Below are 18,203 nucleotides of genomic sequence, written 5' to 3' on the forward strand. Positions count from 1 at the left end.
AGGATGAGTGATGGAGCCTCCAGGCGAGTACGCGTGCGTGGAATGTGAACAATTACGTGGTCTGTGTGACGGTCCTGCAGGGGTGACTGGAGCTGAGGGTCGTCAGTGCAGTAGTAGATCTTGACCTAATGTGGCGGAGACGGCGGAGCGGAGGAGCTTAACGACGCTAGAACAGCAGACTCAGAGCGGCGACGGAATACGGAGGATCCCAAGGACTAGTCCCAATGACAAAGGTTAGATTGGTGTATCTACAGGTACATCAGGGTATGAATACGCACCTAGTCCCAATGACAAAGAGGTCGAGATGGGGACTAGGGATGGAGGTACAAGGTTTATATAGTAAATCCTGGGCAGTGTCCATAACAATGCCAAACAAATGAGTCAGAGTCCAAAAGCACAGCCCACGCGGAGTGTGAACGAAACAAGACAATGCGCGAGAAGATAAGAGAGATAGGGGTAAAAGAGAAAAGACAGGGGCTGTACCCTCGCGTCCGCGACAGAGTAGTAGGTGTGCAAAGACCGAGATGAATATATAGTCCATGTTGCAATTACTGTGTACTACAGTCAGACAGTCTACAAGGAACAGATAAGAACATACCGTTCACCACCCTGCAGGTTGCCAACTCCCAACGCTAACGTGAACTCATGACGTGTGCACATGACCATACCGACACCTGTTGCTTGCAGACCTTTTGAGAGCTTGTTATTAACACCTGACATCGCTCGGAAGCTACTACATGTAGACGTCTGAGCGTGACAATCTGTTAGATCAGCTGATCTCCAAAACACATGCAAGGGAAGAATGACTCATGTCTTTCTGACTCTCATAGCATCAAACATAGTCCATGTACGGTCCTGTCTTTACGAAGTATGCTAACCCGTTGAATAACTCGATATCGGATGGCAATCTGCCATGATTGCGGTTCTTCAACCGGAAATTGGCATCCATTGCAAGAAAGAGGCAATATAGAAACCTGCCATCATCAGCTCAATATAAACCCATGGATGAAGGCCGGTAACCTACTTTTGAGACGGGTCAGCACTCTCCCAGCCCTCAGGAAGATTGATATTTGGATGCGGACACGCGGGGCAGGCTACAGCAAGCTCACCCGGCCCGGTGGTGTCTATTCAATTTGCAATGTTACCGTGACCTGCGTCCTTCATGAGGCGTATGTAGCCGTGCTGACGCAAGATGCAAAGGAACACTTTATAATGACTCTTTGGGATTTTGTTAGCTACAGATGAACTGAACTGTAAATGTAGACATACCGGGGGAACATCGAGGCCGAGTGGGTCTGTAAGGGTCTCGAGAGCCTGATAATAACCGTGCGGAGATACTTTAGTTCGAGACATGAGGGCGGAATACTGTACGAGAGCCTCCTCTGTGCATGCGGTCTCTGGTGTGTCAACAGTGGAGGGGTACCACCCATATTGTAGAAGTTGTTGACGGTGAGGGACTTTCTTGTTGCAGCTGCAAAAGTTAATGGAGATGCGGTGTATTCCAGTTGTGTGAATGACGACAAATTTCATATGTCCGGCCTGTTGTAAGACGCACTTGGTCCCATCCTCGTGGCCCATATCCACCCCTAGGCCAAGCAACTTGAGTGAAATGCGGTCGAAGAATGACCCATTCCATTTCTACATCAAAACCAGGTTATTCGTCAAACTCACAGTCATTAACGCACTCATACCTGAGTAAAATGCAGAGGCAAATGTTGGTGAGCTGCGACACAGCACTCTTTACATGACATGTGACGGCCGTTGCAGCTCTCGCATCAGTATTCTCTCAGTCTGCCGCTCTTGCAATAACACGGTAGCATGGACACATTCCCGCAACCCTCCCATCGTATATACTCGTTCAGATATTCATTGCAATATCCTGGGCGCTCGGGCCTGCCAACCCACACCAGGAGAGGATTATCCTAATAATATATCATGGTAAGCATCTATTTCTCACAGAGTATAACATACTAAGCCAACTGAGGATAAGTAGTGTTTTCGCAGCACTGAAGTCACGACTACATGGTCGCTTGCTTTTGGTTCTGCCATGTCTGAGCATTGATCTCCTTCTTCATCTGGATCCGTCGCATCCATGTACGGTTCCCAATCCTCTGACATCCAATACAACTGATCATCAGAGTCACCTCCCTCACCCATCTCAGGCTCAGACCTGCCCAGGTCTTTGATAAAATCGACTTTGATGCGTCTGCCGTCCCTCGAGATGTCCTCTACACGAGTGTACATCTTTTGGAGTCTCGGATCATCGTCCTCATCGTCTTCGAGGTAGTTGGATACATCACTATGTCGTTGTTTCTTTTCAATGATAGCTGCGATAATGTGTGCCGGGGTAGTGGCAGAAAAAGCGATGGAGCTATTGACCAGCACGTTGGCTCTGCTGTGCTAGCGACTAGACACGCTCAGTCGGCACACTGACTTCTTCGTTTTTCTGCCAGATTGCCGCTGCCTACAAGCGTGTCCGCGGCCTTTGCGGCTTCTTTTCAAGCACATCAAAGGGACCTTTGATCTAACCAATTACATGGGTGATTTATTGCTGGACTAAACCTTGCTAGCTTCTTTTCAAGTGCATCAAATGGTCCTTCAACATAAGATTACACACATGTTGTTCTATTCTCGGATGAGACCCGCAGTTTTAATTAACCTGATTCTAGGTTGTTTTTACAGGTAATCGCTTCACCAATCTCTACCGCTGCGCCACCAGGCGCACAATGCCCTTCGGACATATAAAGTTACGAAGGAGTTTGCTCGGAGACATAGCTCAGTCTCTCGCCGCCATGGCTCCTACACCATACTCGCGCTCCACATACCCTCGCTCTCCGTATCTGTGTTCTCCCCCCAACTCGCCGGCATTGGTCTCCAATCTAGATGGTGTTCATGCTCCCTCCGAGGGCCCCTCCACTGCTCCCCCTTTGTCCACTGACATCATGCCGCCTTCGTCCTACCAAGTCTTCCCATCCACTGAGCAGCCTGCCTTGCCAGCGTTGACGGATCAACCTTGCCCCATCTTATCATTCCCGGCTTGCGCTCAACCTCCCTCGGATCCCTTGCATTTGTTCGCATTCCTCCCCAAAAAGCCAGTGTACGCAGTCGACTGCAATGTTGGTCACTTCAATATTTGCATGCAAGGTAGCGGCACCCAGTCCGAGGTTGTTACTGCATGTGTCCATTGATGCTGCTGTGAGTTTGTGGCCCTTCCCTTCGTAGGTGTTAGCTCACACTACCCTTAGTGGACCTCATAGCCGAGGCGGCTGTAGAACTTTTCACTAACTTTCCCGACTACCGCATCAATTTTCAGGAGATGGTACAAGTAGCTGTTCACAACGAGGTCCTCAACATCTACAACAACAAGGACCTGACAAGGTATTTGACTTCATTGAACCACCGCGCCATTACAATGCCTAGCTCACAACACGTTTTATTTGTCAGATTTTTCCAGCAGTGCGCTGGGCAGGAGATGCATCAACAGATTGAGTTGGCCCGAGCGCGCATCGCCACTGCCAACAGCGCGCACGCTCGAATGGATGGCAAGACAGTGGAAACGGCAGTACGTACATCTTTGCCTTTGTTTTCATATTTGTCATTAGACGTCACTGCTCAATGTTTCCCAGCAGTTCAGTCATCTCCCCACTGACCCTCGTGACGCCTCTCATTCCGAGAACATCGGATACACTAACAGTCGGAGGGTAAACAAGGATCGTCTCCCCTTTGGTGTTGTCCCACTGGACGGCATCATTAATTGCAATCTCAAGGCTTCTTTTTGACGCTTGGTCTCGGAGCTCCCCCTTAGGTCGGTGAAACTTTCCCCGTCGATGATAGCAACATATATCACTCCACATGCCCCCTCCGAGCCGCCGTATTATTGGGTTCCGTATGGCTATGCCATCGGCGTCTTCTCAAAGCTGTGAGCACCTTTACATAAGCTTTATTCAGGGAGTCAATCTAACATAGTTTAATTAGGGATATTTACAATAGTGTGTGGTCTGGAGGCCAAGGATTGGTCGGTCATGAGGTGTCCTCACTTGAGGAAGCCCTCAATGCCTTGGAGAATGTGCTGAGGGAGGGTCACTTCAGCCTCATACACTAGTTGATTTATCTCCACTGTAGCCAAAACGTACCTGTTTATATCTTGGTATTTGCTGCATTATTACTAGGTTGAGGGCATGTACTATCATTACAAACGTTGTTGCATCTATTTTGGCATAATCTCAAAAATCAATCTTTTACCATATTTGCGTGGCTATCCAAGTATCTGCTATCTGCACATAAAAGCGACTCAGCTGGTGAGATGGACATTTTAAGTAGAGATCTAACTTGTTGTCATTGATATCATAGGCAGACTAGTAGATGAGAACATGCATATGTATTTGAATCATATCTCCATGGTAGACAGCTGCCACCTGGAAAGTTCACGATGTATTCAGCAAAAACAGAAATGCATTAGTCCGACACCCTTGATCGAATGGTTCTTGCTCAGATATTGTCCCTTGGTTTGCAATGGGTGCACCCACCTATGTATGTCTTGAGAGTAGTCTACATGCCCACACGGTGCGCGGAAACAATGGTGGTATATGGTAGGCAAGGTAGCAAAGTGAACGGGTTGGCCATAGCAATATATCAGTTGTGAATGTTCCCGTCATAACGCATGTATGTGAAATACCGCCTCTTCAAATTCTGGCTCTGGAGATCTCAGTTTAGGACCTGATCAATGTTGTGGATATATATTACTGCTATCATATATACGGAGGCCAGTAGCAAATGCATAGCTGCGCACCGGCTAGTACTACTCTCTAGAATGTATCCATGAGGTACCAAAATTTATGACCAAACATGGATGTAGCTGGTGACATTGTATATGTACATGTATTACACAATAAGCTATGGATCAATCACATAAACACTTGAATGCATAACTATATGGACACTTGCTCTAGGTCTTGAAGCTCAAATATTTACATGGGTACTTTACACGCGTGCACTGTACGAACTATATAGTTTGAACATGAAGCTTGAAGTTTGAATCTGTGCGTGCAAATAGTCAAGTTAGTATGATATCAATGTTTAATACTAAGCTTCCCAAACACATCGTATGGGGTGTTAACGTTTAATGTTAACATTGGGCCTGTACTCATATAGGGCGAATACAACGGCATAAGATGAACGGAAAATGTTTTCACAACCGGTACTATTGTATCATCTGGCATAAACCAGATTCGAATGAAACCCAATGTTATGCGAGTCCAACAATATGAAAGAAGTCAAAATCTGTTTGTTCAAGTTGGTAGAGTATACCGCAGAGCTAGCTATGAGGATGTATAGATGATCAAAATGCAATAGGTGCCTCTGTAAACTCACGCACAATCATCCAAACTGCTCATGTCAAGCTGGGTTTATTCACAGTTGCGTAATCCTTAGGTGACATAGGACAAATAGCACTTAGTACTCCGAGCCCTCGCTTTCATTCTCACAACATTTACACTATTACCATAAGTTTCAGGTGCGTATACTTCAAATAAAAACCCTTATGTTCATTGGGTTGAAATCTTAATGCCTAGATATGATTGTGAAGGCTGGTATGTTGTCTTATCCAGCAGAGGGAAGTGTACAATATGTCTTTGCAATTTGTCATATTCTACTGAACTATTTGGAAAGCACCCGCACATGAGCTCCTATCAGCATTCGAAGATCTACAAAAGCAGATAACCTATGTCCGTAGATGATCAATGAGGCTGAGGTCTTGAGGATCAGCCTTCTATTATGGTGACTATCTCAGCTCACTAGGCTATCTCTGCGTTTATTTAAACAAGGTGGACGCCTCTTCCCAGCACCGTCTCCACCCTGACTCTCTTCCGTGCCCATGTCTCCATCCTCACACCCCACCGAGGATTTTTTCTCCGAGCTTGATGTCAGGGAAAAAACCTCTGCTGCTACTGAAGCTTGGCATGAGTGGGACCGTCTCAGGTATCAGGAGCAAGTCAGCAGCTACAAGATGTTCGTATGAAGCTGTTGTTTTCCTTCCCGTCGGTTTCTGACACTTTTTCTAGGCAACAGGATGTTATCATTTGAGAGCAGCTTCGAAACAACAAAATTTGTCGCAAGGAAGAGCCTCCTCATCTGGTCGTATTCTTTGACGAGCTGGTTTTTCTTACAGCTACATTATCAGACTCTCACTGGGACGACATGGACAATGATGACCACTTTCGATTGTAAGTTCATTCTGTCAGTTATAGCTACCATAGTATTTCTAACGTTAGTATTATTCAAGGTGGACTGTCAGTGGCTGCAAAGATGGTACATATCATCTCAAGGGCCTTATGATGCAGTTAGTATCAAATAGGACACCTTTCGAACTTGGCTCCCTTGAGTTTCTCCACTGGCAGTTAGCCATAGAAAATGGCACGCAGGTGGAGGAAGACTTTTTGGAGGAGTTGCAGTATGCCGTGACCTGCTTTCTTGGCTTCCATGGTCGCATTCACCGGGTCCAGCACGCGCTGCACCAACTTGTTGGCGATGACTCGACAGAATGGTTTCATGCAGACAGGGTCGGGTGCCAGATCACCAAGTACGTTGCCATTATCAAGGACTTACTCAATCATATGTATGGCGGCACAGTCAATATTTTTGACTACTGGGTGAATGATCTGTTACTGTGTAATTCTGAACCTCATTAGATACGAATCTTGATAGCCTCTTGTGCGCAAATATATTGTTCAAGTCTTGTCTTTGATATTTATTTGCCTGAAGCAGTCAACAATAAAAAAAACATGGAGAAGTGTTAGTTACCAGTTGGTAATCAAACCTTGAAGCTTGAAGCCCGAAGCCTGAGGCTTGAAGCACCAGATCTTCTAAGGTTTGAGTTCAAATTGTGAGCTACACGTGTCCATGTGTAACTACCACTGTCTTTTCAATAGAAGAGAAGCTGAGAGTTCTGGCACACACTTAACTCTGCATCATATCATCCAATCATGTTCATTAGATCTGACCAATAAGCAGGCGGCAAGTGTTTTTATCTCGGTTGCGCGTGGCTAACAATAGATGCTCGAGATTCTGAGTAACTAGACAGCCATGAAAGTACTCGTGCAAGTATTACCTCATGACACCGCTGTGCACAAGGTCTCGAGCGCTCACAAAACTTCCAATCACGTCAGAAACGGTAGTTACCGCCGCAGGATGTTGAAGCGAGCTAGTATTGAGCGTTCCTGCTCCGTTTGCTAAGATAGAAGCAGCGACCCGATTAAGGGACAAATAGGATGTATTAATCAAACCCGTATTCACACATTATGAGAACCCATATGCTTCTGGAACGCATTTAAACATGCTGCTTCGCTTCTGATGGGACTGATTTGGAAAGCTCAAAGTCGGTTCAATTGCTCAGGGTACAGGGTTCCATTGCCGTCACAAATAGTAACAAAATGATGAACTTTGCGCTTGGCCGAGCACCGTCGAGGGTACGAACACTACAAAACTGGCAAAAGGCTCGACTGTGGCAATTGATATTCACCCTCAGAAACCTAACATTGTAGACATACTCATCACAGGACTCAATGTACCAAGATATCAAACTATATTTGCATAACTGCGCGCTATGGGTTTCGTACATGCAATGGTCAATAACAAAAGATTACTCGAGTAGCAAGGCTTGGTATGTGATACGATATTTCAGACAGTGCGCTGACGTTTAATAGACCTTGCCTTAGCAGTATTTTCAACGGGCTCGTCAGGTCTGGGATAAAAGAATTGTTAGTAACAGAAACGCATATAAGTCGGGGTGACATACCGAGAGTGAGAGTGGACGATGCAGCTCATCACCCACTTGGTGTCCTGGATGGCAGCGAGCCATTGAGGGTCCTTGCTTGCGGCGGCGGTCTCAAAGCCCCACCATTTGAGACATACAACAATGGATAAGAATCCGTTTATGCCAGGCTTGTCGAGCGCGGAACAGTCTCCGTCACGGCCATGGCGAGGAAGGGGAGAATGCGAAAGCCCAGAGGGCGCCGTGATTTCTCGCCACTCTGGCTGAAGACAAGCCCACCATCTCCACCAGTGGCCAGCAAATGTTTTGACATCAGGAATGGATGGGCGTACCGTGACAAGATGCTTGCGTGCAATCCACCAACGAACCTCTTGAGGCCTATCCTTGGAGTCCAGCATCCCTGCAGGACCCTGGAGAGACATGAACTTAGAGGATTTCTCCAGGTGTACCCATTCTTCAAGAATCTGTGTGTACGGGTCAGGTAGAGTCCAACCTTGTCATTGTCCAATTGCGGCTGATGTTCCGCGGTCAACCTTACGACGATCATCAGGTGGGAGGATATCTGGTAGCCTGAGGTACTCTAGCACGTGACTGATCCAGGTGGGAGCACCTACGACGAGGTTGAGATTGCTGAGCGGCATCTTGGTGGTTCCTTCCACGCCGACATGGGGATCTATGTGACAGAGAATAAAGTACAATTAGAATACACCTATCATGGTGACCTAAGATAAGGGACTCGCCTGTGGTTACGACACCTGCTCTCTCCAATCCGTGCTTGCGTCTGAGACCAATCCACTGTAAGCAATGAATAGCACATAAAGAGAGAATCCTGACCATTCATTGGCAACAATAACCGCGTCATTAGCTATGGTAGACCTGTACAATCTAGTGAGTATAGGTAACAGGGGTGTATATGCTGCAGCAAATTTACCTTACGGGATCCTTCGCCGTTGTGCCTTTGGTGGTGCTGACCTTCCTTGGAGATGTCCTACGTAGAATGGGGAGATGATTGAGATGGTGAAACATAGATGTAGTGGTACTTACGCAGCGCCGCTACCAGACGTGGTCTTGGAGGGAACTAAGGGACAGTCAAAAAAAAATCGAAAATTGAAAGAGACAATGTACCCTTGGACGACTGTGTCTGTGATGGTAAGGGCTCTTCCTCGTCCTGCCCGCTGCGATGGTGTGTGATGTAAACCTTGGTGACAGGCGGACTGTTCTCCTCCTCGCCGGAGTCAGTGTTCTTGGAGTCAGTGTCAGTGTAGATCACTTCATCCTCTTCTTCTACGCTAGAGGGCACTGTGCGCTTGCGCTTCCCATTACTTTCCGATGGGTTGTTGACTGGCTGCATGGTCCGTGCGGTTGCCCTGCGTGTTGCAAGCTTGGGTTTGGGGATGGAGGGAGTGGGTTTAGTTGAACCAGTTGTGGCAGGAGATGGTGCCTGCACAGTTTGCTTTTGAGAGGGATTCACATGTTGGTGACTGACGCTTGGAGTTGATGTGTTATCGCTGCTTCTGGTATCACGCACCAATAGTGATTGGCCCGTGATATGGTTCAAGATGAGCGCTAATACAGTTTGCCAATGCACCCCAGGGATACGCAGGACAAGAATACACCTCATAACCAAGAGAGCAGAAGGGCGCGACCGAGTCTCTTCCCATCACCATGCTCGGCATAGTCATAGATGATCCATTCCTCTTCACTCTGGTGACCGTCATCTTCTCAGTCACATTTGTTGTCTTTCTCTACTGCGTCCTCCTTGCGTGGCTCATCAGCGACAGTATCTTCCACTCCTTTGACCTTCTTCGCCAATTCCCAGAGCCCCAAATGTATCCCGACACCACCTTTGTTTGCTGCATTGGCAACAGAGACTACTTCGTTGCAGACCCTCATACGAACTTCAATGACCATCTCAAGGTCGGCATCGGGTCAATTGTGACCATCATTCTTCCTGCTGGCGAAGGACAAGCTAAGGCTGCTAGGGGCCCTGTTCACTCCATTTGCCACTATGAGCAGGACTACGTTGTCTTCAACATCTACTCCACAGAACATCGCCCTCTCCACTGCGTTGCTTGTCTGGCTTTACCTTATCACCTCTGCAACCTTTCTTTCGTGCGGCGTAGCGTCTATCATGCCCTCCACCCCATCAGTTCGCAGACCAGCAAGGACTTCATAGCAGCATTCCTGGAGGTCACGTTGTCTGGGGTGTCTAGGACATCCAGCAACTCATCAGCCATTGACCATGAACACTCCTTTGCCAAGCCACCGGTATTCCAGCATAGGCCACTGCAGTAGTTCTCCTCCACTACCCTACTCAGTGCTTGGTCAGCGCCTCAGGGGGAGCACAGCCTCAAGACCACTGGCTTGGTCATCAATGAGTCACTTGGAGTGGAAGGCAGTGTTGGATTTGTGAGCGCGTTACTATTTCTACTATCTTCTTCTTGCATCTGTCATTTGATTTATCAGCCATTCCCCTTGCTTATTCACTTGCTTTGTTTTGATTGGACTATGGACCACTACTTCCCCTTGCTTATTTGTCCACTTCCCTTTTCTTTGTCTTTTGTTCTCATACTTACTAAGAATGCTGCGCAAGCGCAGCCTCGCTGTTTCCTTTTCACTGTACTTTGTTCTTGTGGTTCTTACCAAGCGTTCTCGTGGCTCTTACAAATTGTTCTTGTATTATTCAGTTCTCTTACTCAGTGCCACAGCCCTACTTACAAATACTATACACATAGCCCTTACTATACACGTACACGCAAAGGCTTAGTAGTATATATACCAGTAGTTAGACTGTGCAATGAGGGACATCTTCCTCCCTGATTTCCAAGTGTGAAGTCAGTACTCATTAAGCTCATCATCAATCTCTAATCATCATCGTAACTATCATCTCTCTATACTCCATCATCATCCTCAACTATTATCCCTCATCATCGCTACTACTCCCCAATCCATCTTCGTATATCAATCCTCCCTATCACTCCCACATCGCTCCTATCTACATTTGGTTGACCTAGGGCCACTTCTCCCTGAACAACCAGACCGTTGTACATTTTAGGAGAACCTTCAACATCTGGGACTTGGTATTACACTAGTAGTACCTGTTGTCACAACTGACACCGGGAGTTGCATTCTGGGAAGGGGTATGGCTGGGCCGGGGAAGTGGCGCTGCGCAAGATGGTGAAAGTGCAACCGAATGGGGGACTGTGGAAGACCCAGACGCCTCATGGTTGGGGATCTGGTTGCCAGGTTTGCCCGTGCCAAGCAAATCAGACGAAGATCCCTCTGGAGCAGATTCATCGGCTTTTTTTAGCGCAGACTGCGCCTTCATCTCTTTGGCTGCAAAGGTGAAATTTTAGCCAGTGGTGTTAGGAAAAGTGAATAAACTTACTGAAACAAGTACCCACAAAATCCAAGAACACCTTCATTGCAGCCTTGTGCGTCTGAGGCTGAGCGGCTGCCCGGTGCTGCGGAGACGCGGAAACAGTCTCGCCCCTATGCATTCTGCGCGGTTGTAGGAATAAGAGGCTACGACTGAAATAGCAATACAGAGAAAACTTACACAATGCAGTTCAGGCAACCACCTTTGCGAGGCTTGGGTCCTGCTAAGAACAGGGCGAGATGAAGTCCCGTAGCTTCATGTACCTCATCAAGGATGGGTGATATGAAAGTCTGCAGAGTATCAATCACACTTAAATGATATTCAGAGCAATTAGTAATGCACAAGTAGCCGGAAACAAAAAAAAATCAATGATGCACCTCTGTCTACCCTCGGGGGACGTGTCGATGGGGGCGTTGAGACTTGCTTTCCACTTAGCAACCTTGTGTTTGTGGTCCTCTTTTGCCTTTGCCTCGCAAGAGAGCTGCTCCGCTTTGGAGAGCTTGTTGAAATATTGAGTGGTGATCCTTTCGCTGAACTGAGATCAATACTTAGAACCAAGCCGTCCTTTCTCTGCGTCCCAGCGAGCATCGCAGTCCGCCTTGACAATCGAAGCATAATGCAGCTTCAACCAGAACTGCATGGCGGAGAGTTTTTTGGGCTTCACACTTGGAACACCGGATAGCTGCTTAAGAAGACGTGTCCAGACATCATTCTCTTTGCTGCCCGGCCAACCCACTAGCTTGGTGCTGTTGATGCGGCAATCAAGCCAGGCTGTGATAGACTGAAGCGGGGGTTCATTAAGTCAGCACTCAGAGAGAAAAAAGAAGAAAAAAGAAAAGAAAAAAGTGACGAGCTTACGGTTTTGACGGCTTCGATCTTATGAGCTTTTTGATCTTCTTCGACCTTGGATAGGTCCTCAACGGCATGAGGATTGAAGTTGTCAGGAACGGGGTCGGACATCTTGTTACACCAAGGTACAAAATTGAAGAATTCATTGGTGACGGTGTCAACACAGTCATGGACGCGCGAGTTTGATTGCGAGCGTGCAGTGCAATACCCCTCAATATGCCCCTCCATGAATGACAGGACATGACCCTGCACCCAGCCTTTGTGGAGAGTCTCGACATAGAAGAGCGGATCGGCGGGGTGGCGCTGGAGCATCTCGTCGGGTGCTGAAACGTCATGGATAGGTGCCGCGTCACCAGTCGACGCAGTGTTGCTGGTCGCCACAGTATCCTGAGCCAACGTGACAGCATCATTCGGTGTAGCATCGTGGGTCGGCGTGGCATCGCGGGTTGGTGCAGCATCGTGGGGTGGCGCGACCGCATCGTGGGTACCTGCAGCTTCAGTGCCCGCCGGCTCGGCGAGGTTGGGCTGCTCTACAACAGAATTGTTCATCTGCAAGTAAGGAAACGAGAAAAGGTTACAATTTTTGAAAAGAAAAGAAATGGTACATACCTGCAATTTCCAGCTGAGGTGCGAATGAGAGGGGCAACGGCAGGAGCAAAAAAAGGCAAGGGGAAAATCCAATGTGTGGATCTTCCCAGTATAAAAGATGGCACTAGCATAGACAATGAGTCCTGACTTGAGAGGCACATTGCTGTAAGCAACAAAAACAAACATTGCTCTATTTGACATACCAACTTCTACATGAGGATACTGGTAGTAGCCAATCCGCGCTGTGGTAACAATCCACGGTGTAGGGTATATCTCACGTTAATGATCCATGGTTTGGCTAAAACAGCCTTGTGTGTGCTTCTGCATTGGGAAATTCACACGCCATCAACACCCAGCCCGGTGAATCAAAATCCACATCCTACCGTTTCTCAGCTCAATCAGAATCCACCCATGATCAAAAAATCCCCTATGCCCACACCAGGGATGCGTATGGATAGAAGCACAACCCCGCCTAATTCCCTAAAATACACAGCTTTTGCAAAGTCATTGGATGCCAAAATCCATCTAACTTTGGTCTAAATCTACAGCTACGCCTGGACGGTGCCAGGTGTCGAGATCTGCACATGATGCTGGTGGCTGAGCAGCACTGGCAGCATAGTGAGCCTAGCATTGGAGTTGGGGACGTGGGGAGCAATGAAATAGGCTGCTTTGGATGTGATGGGCAAACTGCGTAGAATGTAGAGGGACTGCTTGTGGTGCGCAGCAGCGACAAGTGCGCCTCGGTCGTGAATGCTGCACAGGCTGCTGTCGAACATGACATCAAGGCCGTGGCAAACAATTTGCGGAACGGAGAAAAGGTTGGCATTGAGCATGGGGACATAGAAGACATCGCGCAGGATAGTTTGGCGTGTAGTTGAGTTAAAATGGATGTTGAGCTCAACCCGGCCGATGCCCATTGCTTCAATTGCACAACTGTTGCCGATGACAATACGCTGCGGTGCCACGAGGGCACTGAACGTCAAGAACCAGTTGTGTCTGCACAACATGTGCAACAATGCACCGGAATCGACAATCCACTTGCCCGAGGGGTTGCTGGGCGATGAACCAAGGGCAGACCCTGCCCGAAGCTCTGCCATGAAGAGCTGAAGTGGTTCGGCATCGGCATCGTGCTTGGTGTGCGCAAGTTGGGCGCTATGTTCCCTTGACTTGTCCTTCTCGTGTGATGACCCGTCACCTGGCAATGTGGACTTGCCGCCTTTCTCCTTCAACTCCTTGTCGGCCTTCTTCTTCTTGCATTTGTGCTCATAGTGTCCCTTCTTCTTGCAGTAGTTACACTTCTCTGCCCTCTTGTCCCTCTTCGGCTTGCCAGCACCCTTCGATGGTTGAGGAGCAGTTGTTGCCACGAGCACTTGCTGCATTGTTGCGTGCAACTTCTCCTTGATGAGGACTTGCGAGGCGACTGATGTCATTGTGAGTTTCTCATCCCATGCCATGAGGATGGTGCAGAGTGTCGAATAGGAAGTGGGGAGGGAAATGAGCATGGCCACCGTGACAAGTGAATCATCAAGGGCCTGGCTGAGGTTGAGGATATGCTGCGCCTTTGCTCTCATCTCCGTGAGCTGGGCCTGCATGAGTGAATCCTCCGCGAGCTTGCTGCGGAACAGCTCGCCAATGAGCTGTGCGATGGTCTGCTGACCTGATCCCTCGTGGCAGTCGCACAGGGTCTTGAAAACACCGTAGGATGTCTCTTCGAGCAAGATGCTGTTGAGCGGCTCATCGGTGAGCGTGAGCGTGATCTGCGCTCGTGCTTCCTCATCTCGGGTGATCCACTCCTCCACGGACTGCGGAAGCAAGTCCAGCGGCCTCTTCTTGTCGCCCTTGACAATCCCGTAGAGCTTTCAAAGCTTGAGGACCATCTTGATGCGGTGCTTCCAGGGTCAGAAGTTACTGCCATCGTTCTTGAGCTGCTCTATGTTGTATAGGCAGCTGGATGCATGGGTTGGGCGACTGGATGATGAGGTTGTACTTGAAAACAAAACCAGGGCCGGCTGGGCGGATCCGCCGGCTTGCAATATCAATGGTGCTGGATTAGAGGCTGATGCAGCCAGGAGGTGTGCTGAGGCAGACGTAGGGCTGCCAACCATGGTTGGAGATGATTATTGAAGAGATTGAAAGGAGCAAATGGGTCTTGTAATGAGCGGCGGGGCTCATAACCTTTTGTGAGGTTACAAGCAGGCGGTGAGTTGACTGACTGAATAAGATAAGAATAAACTCAGTCCCAAGTGTCGAACATGAAGACTGAGGAAAAAGACTATGGCAGCGACACGCATTGACAAGACACCTGCTTACATAAGCTATTGGAAGGAATACTACCTCGGCGTACTCTAAACTATGCAAACGTACAATATAACAACACCTAGAACATGAGCTATGTCTTCATAGGGGAGGGCCATCCTCACTTTATCATGAGCTAGGTACAGTCAAAGAGAATGATGATTTTGCGCAACCTGAGGTCAGTGTCTCTGGGCAGCCCATGGGTGGTATTGTGAGCGACTCCCAAGGTGCGAGCCCCAGAAACCAACAACACTAAAAACCCGCAACTGAGGTAGACGACGAAGCCCTATACAGGACAACGCCGAGAGGGATAAGGGCGGAGTATGACTGCTCGCCGACGTGGCAAGACTAGGCGATGGACGTGCTAGGGAGGTATTCCCACAAGAACTCACTTGGAGTTCGTGGGCTGACATTGCTCAGGTTATATACAAGTACATGGTGTTTGGTCGAGCCAAACAATCTACCTACTATGGTAATGACAGTGTGCGCACAGACCATGCTGTGCGGAGTACTACTACTTATGGTTAGCGAGTGACATATGTATGATGTCAGTCATGACGCGTAATTGACATCATCATGATGTCATATGGAATGTCCGGGAATCTTAGAGAATGATTATGTAAGCCGGTAATGTAAGGTAGCCGAGCCGGGTCATGTGACTGGTTATGGAAGTAGCCGGTCACGTGACCTATTGCACCAAGAAGTGAAGCTACGACTTCAGCGATGATGTGTGAAATGTGAGTATTCGTGAGTGTTCATGACTGGTCATGCTGTTGTGAGTGATCACGACAGGTATAAGGCAGGGGTGGTGGTGGACAAAGACAGAGGGAGGTTAATGTGGCAGTACACTGAAGTTTCAGACTTGGTGAAGTGACACACTGAGGTTCTCAAGTCCTAGATAGAACCGGCCAATTGAAGTTGATTCAAGAGGGAGAACACTAAGGTTCCCGATGGTACATGCATGCATTATATATGAGTAGATGATTGCCTCCCGGAGAACCCCGGGAGGAGAGAGTAGGTAAAGTGCCCATGCGGATTGCAATAAGTCCATCAACAGAGGTCAACCCAATTGGGAACTGACCAGGAACTAGCCAGGACCTCTCACCGCAACATACCCCCCTCCAGAGGAGCGCCTGTCTCCTCTCAACCTATGCCAGCATTGTCTACTCCTCATTGCCCGCCTCACCCAAAGCTTCTTCGTCAATCTCGCCTTCAGCATCACGGTCTTCATCTTTGCCTTCAAATTTGTTGTTTTCCGGAACAACAGTTTTGTCAGCGGGCCCAGTGAATTTGTCATCTACGTAGTCTCCAAGTTCGGCTAATGGGTTGGTAGGTTGGTTACCCTCTTCTGTGTTGTCCATGGCTATGTCTTCATCCACAGCAGTGTTCACTGGGTTGATGACGAGAGCGTTGGGGTGAATGGAGGGACCGGCGACAGGAGGGGCAGAGGTGATGACAACTGAAGGTGAGTATGAGTGTTCAGCCCAATGATAGTCCCCGCGAGGAGAGCGAGACTTGCTACAATCCTCGCGGCGGCAACTAGTTGATGGCTTCTGGGTCTTGTTTTGATGAGATACTGATTTGCTTGAGTAGTGTCTGCGACGAGTGTCCGTGGAACGAGAGCGCTGGGCGGAGCGCCCACGAGACCTGGAATGGATCGGAGTGCGGGCGGCGTGGCAAGAGTGGGTAGGAGAACAGGACCAGTAGTGGCGAGAGATGTCATGATGGGCAGAGGGCTGAGGCTGAGGGCCTCGGGACGAAAGTCGGTGAGTGGAATGTCTGCAATACTCTTTGCGATGTGACTGATGGGTGTAGCCTTGACCACGTGGCGACCTCAAGCGAGAGTCACAGTCATGTCTGTAGACCGGGGCCGACCTAGGTGGCGGGCGGCCACGATCGGGTCCGTGACGTCCTCTCGTAGAGGTGTTGTAGGCATCTGGCCTGAACCTGCCTCTGCCTTGGTGAGAGGCGTGTCCGCCATATCCGCCGCGCGATGGCGCGGGTCCTCCGCCACCACCCCAAACAGCCGACCGCCTCTTCTCAGTGTTGACATTCCTCGCTAGGACATGCCAAGCGATGATGTTGCATTCAGTGGCCTGCTCTTGTTCCAGCACGACCCTCCCTTGGCCCTGGATTGAATACATGAATTTTGCGTTGTCGCTGACCAGGTCCTGGAGCAGCGGCGAGCGCCGCAAGTTCCGGTGAAGGCGCGGCGTATTGTACTCATCATACTGAACGAGCTCCGTGGTGTTTTCCTCGCTCCACTTGGTCGAGACGAGGTGGTAGCCTGCCGGCAGGATGTAGTTGAGGTTTTGTTGGAGGTGCTTGTTGTGCTCGAAGATCGCCCGCACCTGGTCCTCGGTGAAGGCGACTAGCTTGCCGCCGTCCTCAACATAGTAGCATCTGTTGCCACCATCGAAGATCGTACGACCATTGAAAGGAAGTTCGTTGTCGGTGGTCAACATTGGGGGGAACATGAACATTTTGGAATAGATGGTGTTCCAGGTGAGTGATACCAAGTGGAAGATGAGGGTGATTGCTGACTTGAACCACCCTGGCACCCCAGGTTGTCTTATATCAGTGCTCGACCCCGGCGAAGTGAGGCCAGCATAGATCTGCGGATCATCTGGAGGAGTGGCATCACCCTCTTTTAGTTTGGTGATGCCCTCAACACCGCTTATATCAAGATAATTGCGCAACGACTCCTTTCCCTCAAGCTCATCACACCGCATCCAGGTACAATCGCCCGACTTCCATGCAACTTTGAACAGTGCATTGCTTTGGCTACCCTTGTGGCCGACAATTTTGTCAATTGCCCACTTGGAACTCTCCCTGAGGAACCCGGCAACTTGGTGCGCCAATCAACCCAGGAACAATCTGTTATCGTTGGGAACGTGTATCCTCAGCAACAACGAGTGAAACACATTGTGAATGCCCCGCTGTGCCAGCTGGCTGGGCAGTTCGACGCAAAACGAGTTATTGAGGAAATCATTGATGATGCGATAAGGTCCAATAAACTTCGGTACGAGTTTCCTCGCAGTGCCTTTCGGAAAGCTAATATTCTTAGTCAACACATACACCAGGTCGCCTTTGGCAAATGGAGACTCTTGTTGTCGTCCGTTCGCTACTCGAGTCTGCTTTATCCGGGCGGACAGGATGGCATTGTGTGCAGACATTACTGCCGCCCTCATCCGTTGGGCATAGACTCAAATGCCTGGATATTTGCTCTCGGAAGGTGAGTTCCAGACAAGTGTACGTGGCATGCGGCCACTATTCAGGAAGAATGGTGAGTATCCCGTTATCTGGGACTGTGCAAGATTAATC

At 48.9% G+C, this 18,203-nt stretch overlaps 9 protein-coding genes across 9 annotated transcripts; 3 read left to right on the forward strand and 6 right to left on the reverse strand.

The window, feature by feature from the left end:
• Positions 1-573: 573 nt before the first annotated feature.
• On the reverse strand, positions 574-750 carry CONPUDRAFT_60062 (uncharacterized protein; the record flags this gene model as incomplete). The annotated part of the gene is made up of 1 exon (XM_007772293.1): positions 574-750. A coding segment is annotated over one exon (177 nt), but the record flags the coding sequence as incomplete, so codon positions are not given.
• An 82-nt stretch (positions 751-832) lies between these two features.
• On the reverse strand, positions 833-2,508 carry CONPUDRAFT_74627 (uncharacterized protein; the record flags this gene model as incomplete). Its single annotated transcript, XM_007772340.1, has 8 exons — positions 833-974; positions 1,025-1,124; positions 1,146-1,471; positions 1,556-1,638; positions 1,672-1,691; positions 1,811-1,922; positions 1,972-2,371; positions 2,435-2,508. 8 exons carry the CDS (start codon positions 2,506-2,508, stop codon positions 833-835), a joined length of 1,257 nt encoding a protein of 418 aa, XP_007770530.1.
• A 284-nt stretch (positions 2,509-2,792) lies between these two features.
• Positions 2,793-4,102, forward strand: CONPUDRAFT_74628 (uncharacterized protein; the record flags this gene model as incomplete). Its single annotated transcript, XM_007772341.1, has 7 exons — positions 2,793-3,116; positions 3,145-3,195; positions 3,230-3,378; positions 3,445-3,562; positions 3,603-3,726; positions 3,835-3,919; positions 3,991-4,102. The coding sequence occupies 7 exons, from the start codon at positions 2,793-2,795 to the stop codon at positions 4,100-4,102; spliced, it is 963 nt and encodes a 320-aa protein (XP_007770531.1).
• Positions 4,103-5,918: 1,816 nt separating this feature from the next.
• Positions 5,919-6,686, forward strand: CONPUDRAFT_74629 (uncharacterized protein; the record flags this gene model as incomplete). The annotated part of the gene is made up of 3 exons (XM_007772342.1): positions 5,919-5,976; positions 6,167-6,221; positions 6,281-6,686. The coding sequence occupies 3 exons, from the start codon at positions 5,919-5,921 to the stop codon at positions 6,684-6,686; spliced, it is 519 nt and encodes a 172-aa protein (XP_007770532.1).
• Positions 6,687-7,818: 1,132 nt separating this feature from the next.
• On the reverse strand, positions 7,819-8,241 carry CONPUDRAFT_26986 (uncharacterized protein; the record flags this gene model as incomplete). Its single annotated transcript, XM_007772207.1, has 1 exon — positions 7,819-8,241. A coding segment is annotated over one exon (423 nt), but the record flags the coding sequence as incomplete, so codon positions are not given.
• A 454-nt stretch (positions 8,242-8,695) lies between these two features.
• CONPUDRAFT_155801 (uncharacterized protein) lies at positions 8,696-9,119 on the reverse strand (the record flags this gene model as incomplete). The annotated part of the gene is made up of 3 exons (XM_007772638.1): positions 8,696-8,756; positions 8,813-8,846; positions 8,894-9,119. 3 exons carry the CDS (start codon positions 9,117-9,119, stop codon positions 8,696-8,698), a joined length of 321 nt encoding a protein of 106 aa, XP_007770828.1.
• Positions 9,120-9,433: 314 nt separating this feature from the next.
• On the forward strand, positions 9,434-10,063 carry CONPUDRAFT_155802 (uncharacterized protein; the record flags this gene model as incomplete). Its single annotated transcript, XM_007772639.1, has 1 exon — positions 9,434-10,063. The coding sequence occupies one exon, from the start codon at positions 9,434-9,436 to the stop codon at positions 10,061-10,063; it is 630 nt and encodes a 209-aa protein (XP_007770829.1).
• A 793-nt stretch (positions 10,064-10,856) lies between these two features.
• Positions 10,857-12,545, reverse strand: CONPUDRAFT_155803 (uncharacterized protein; the record flags this gene model as incomplete). The annotated part of the gene is made up of 6 exons (XM_007772640.1): positions 10,857-11,104; positions 11,157-11,269; positions 11,328-11,456; positions 11,525-11,636; positions 11,703-11,928; positions 12,006-12,545. The coding sequence occupies 6 exons, from the start codon at positions 12,543-12,545 to the stop codon at positions 10,857-10,859; spliced, it is 1,368 nt and encodes a 455-aa protein (XP_007770830.1).
• Positions 12,546-16,042: 3,497 nt separating this feature from the next.
• On the reverse strand, positions 16,043-17,611 carry CONPUDRAFT_155805 (uncharacterized protein; the record flags this gene model as incomplete). Its single annotated transcript, XM_007772641.1, has 1 exon — positions 16,043-17,611. One exon carries the CDS (start codon positions 17,609-17,611, stop codon positions 16,043-16,045), a length of 1,569 nt encoding a protein of 522 aa, XP_007770831.1.
• Between the last annotated feature and the right edge of the window lie 592 nt (positions 17,612-18,203).

The sequence above is a fragment of the Coniophora puteana genome (assembly GCF_000271625.1).
Source record: "Coniophora puteana RWD-64-598 SS2 unplaced genomic scaffold CONPUscaffold_9, whole genome shotgun sequence".
NCBI lineage: Eukaryota > Fungi > Basidiomycota > Agaricomycetes > Boletales > Coniophoraceae > Coniophora > Coniophora puteana.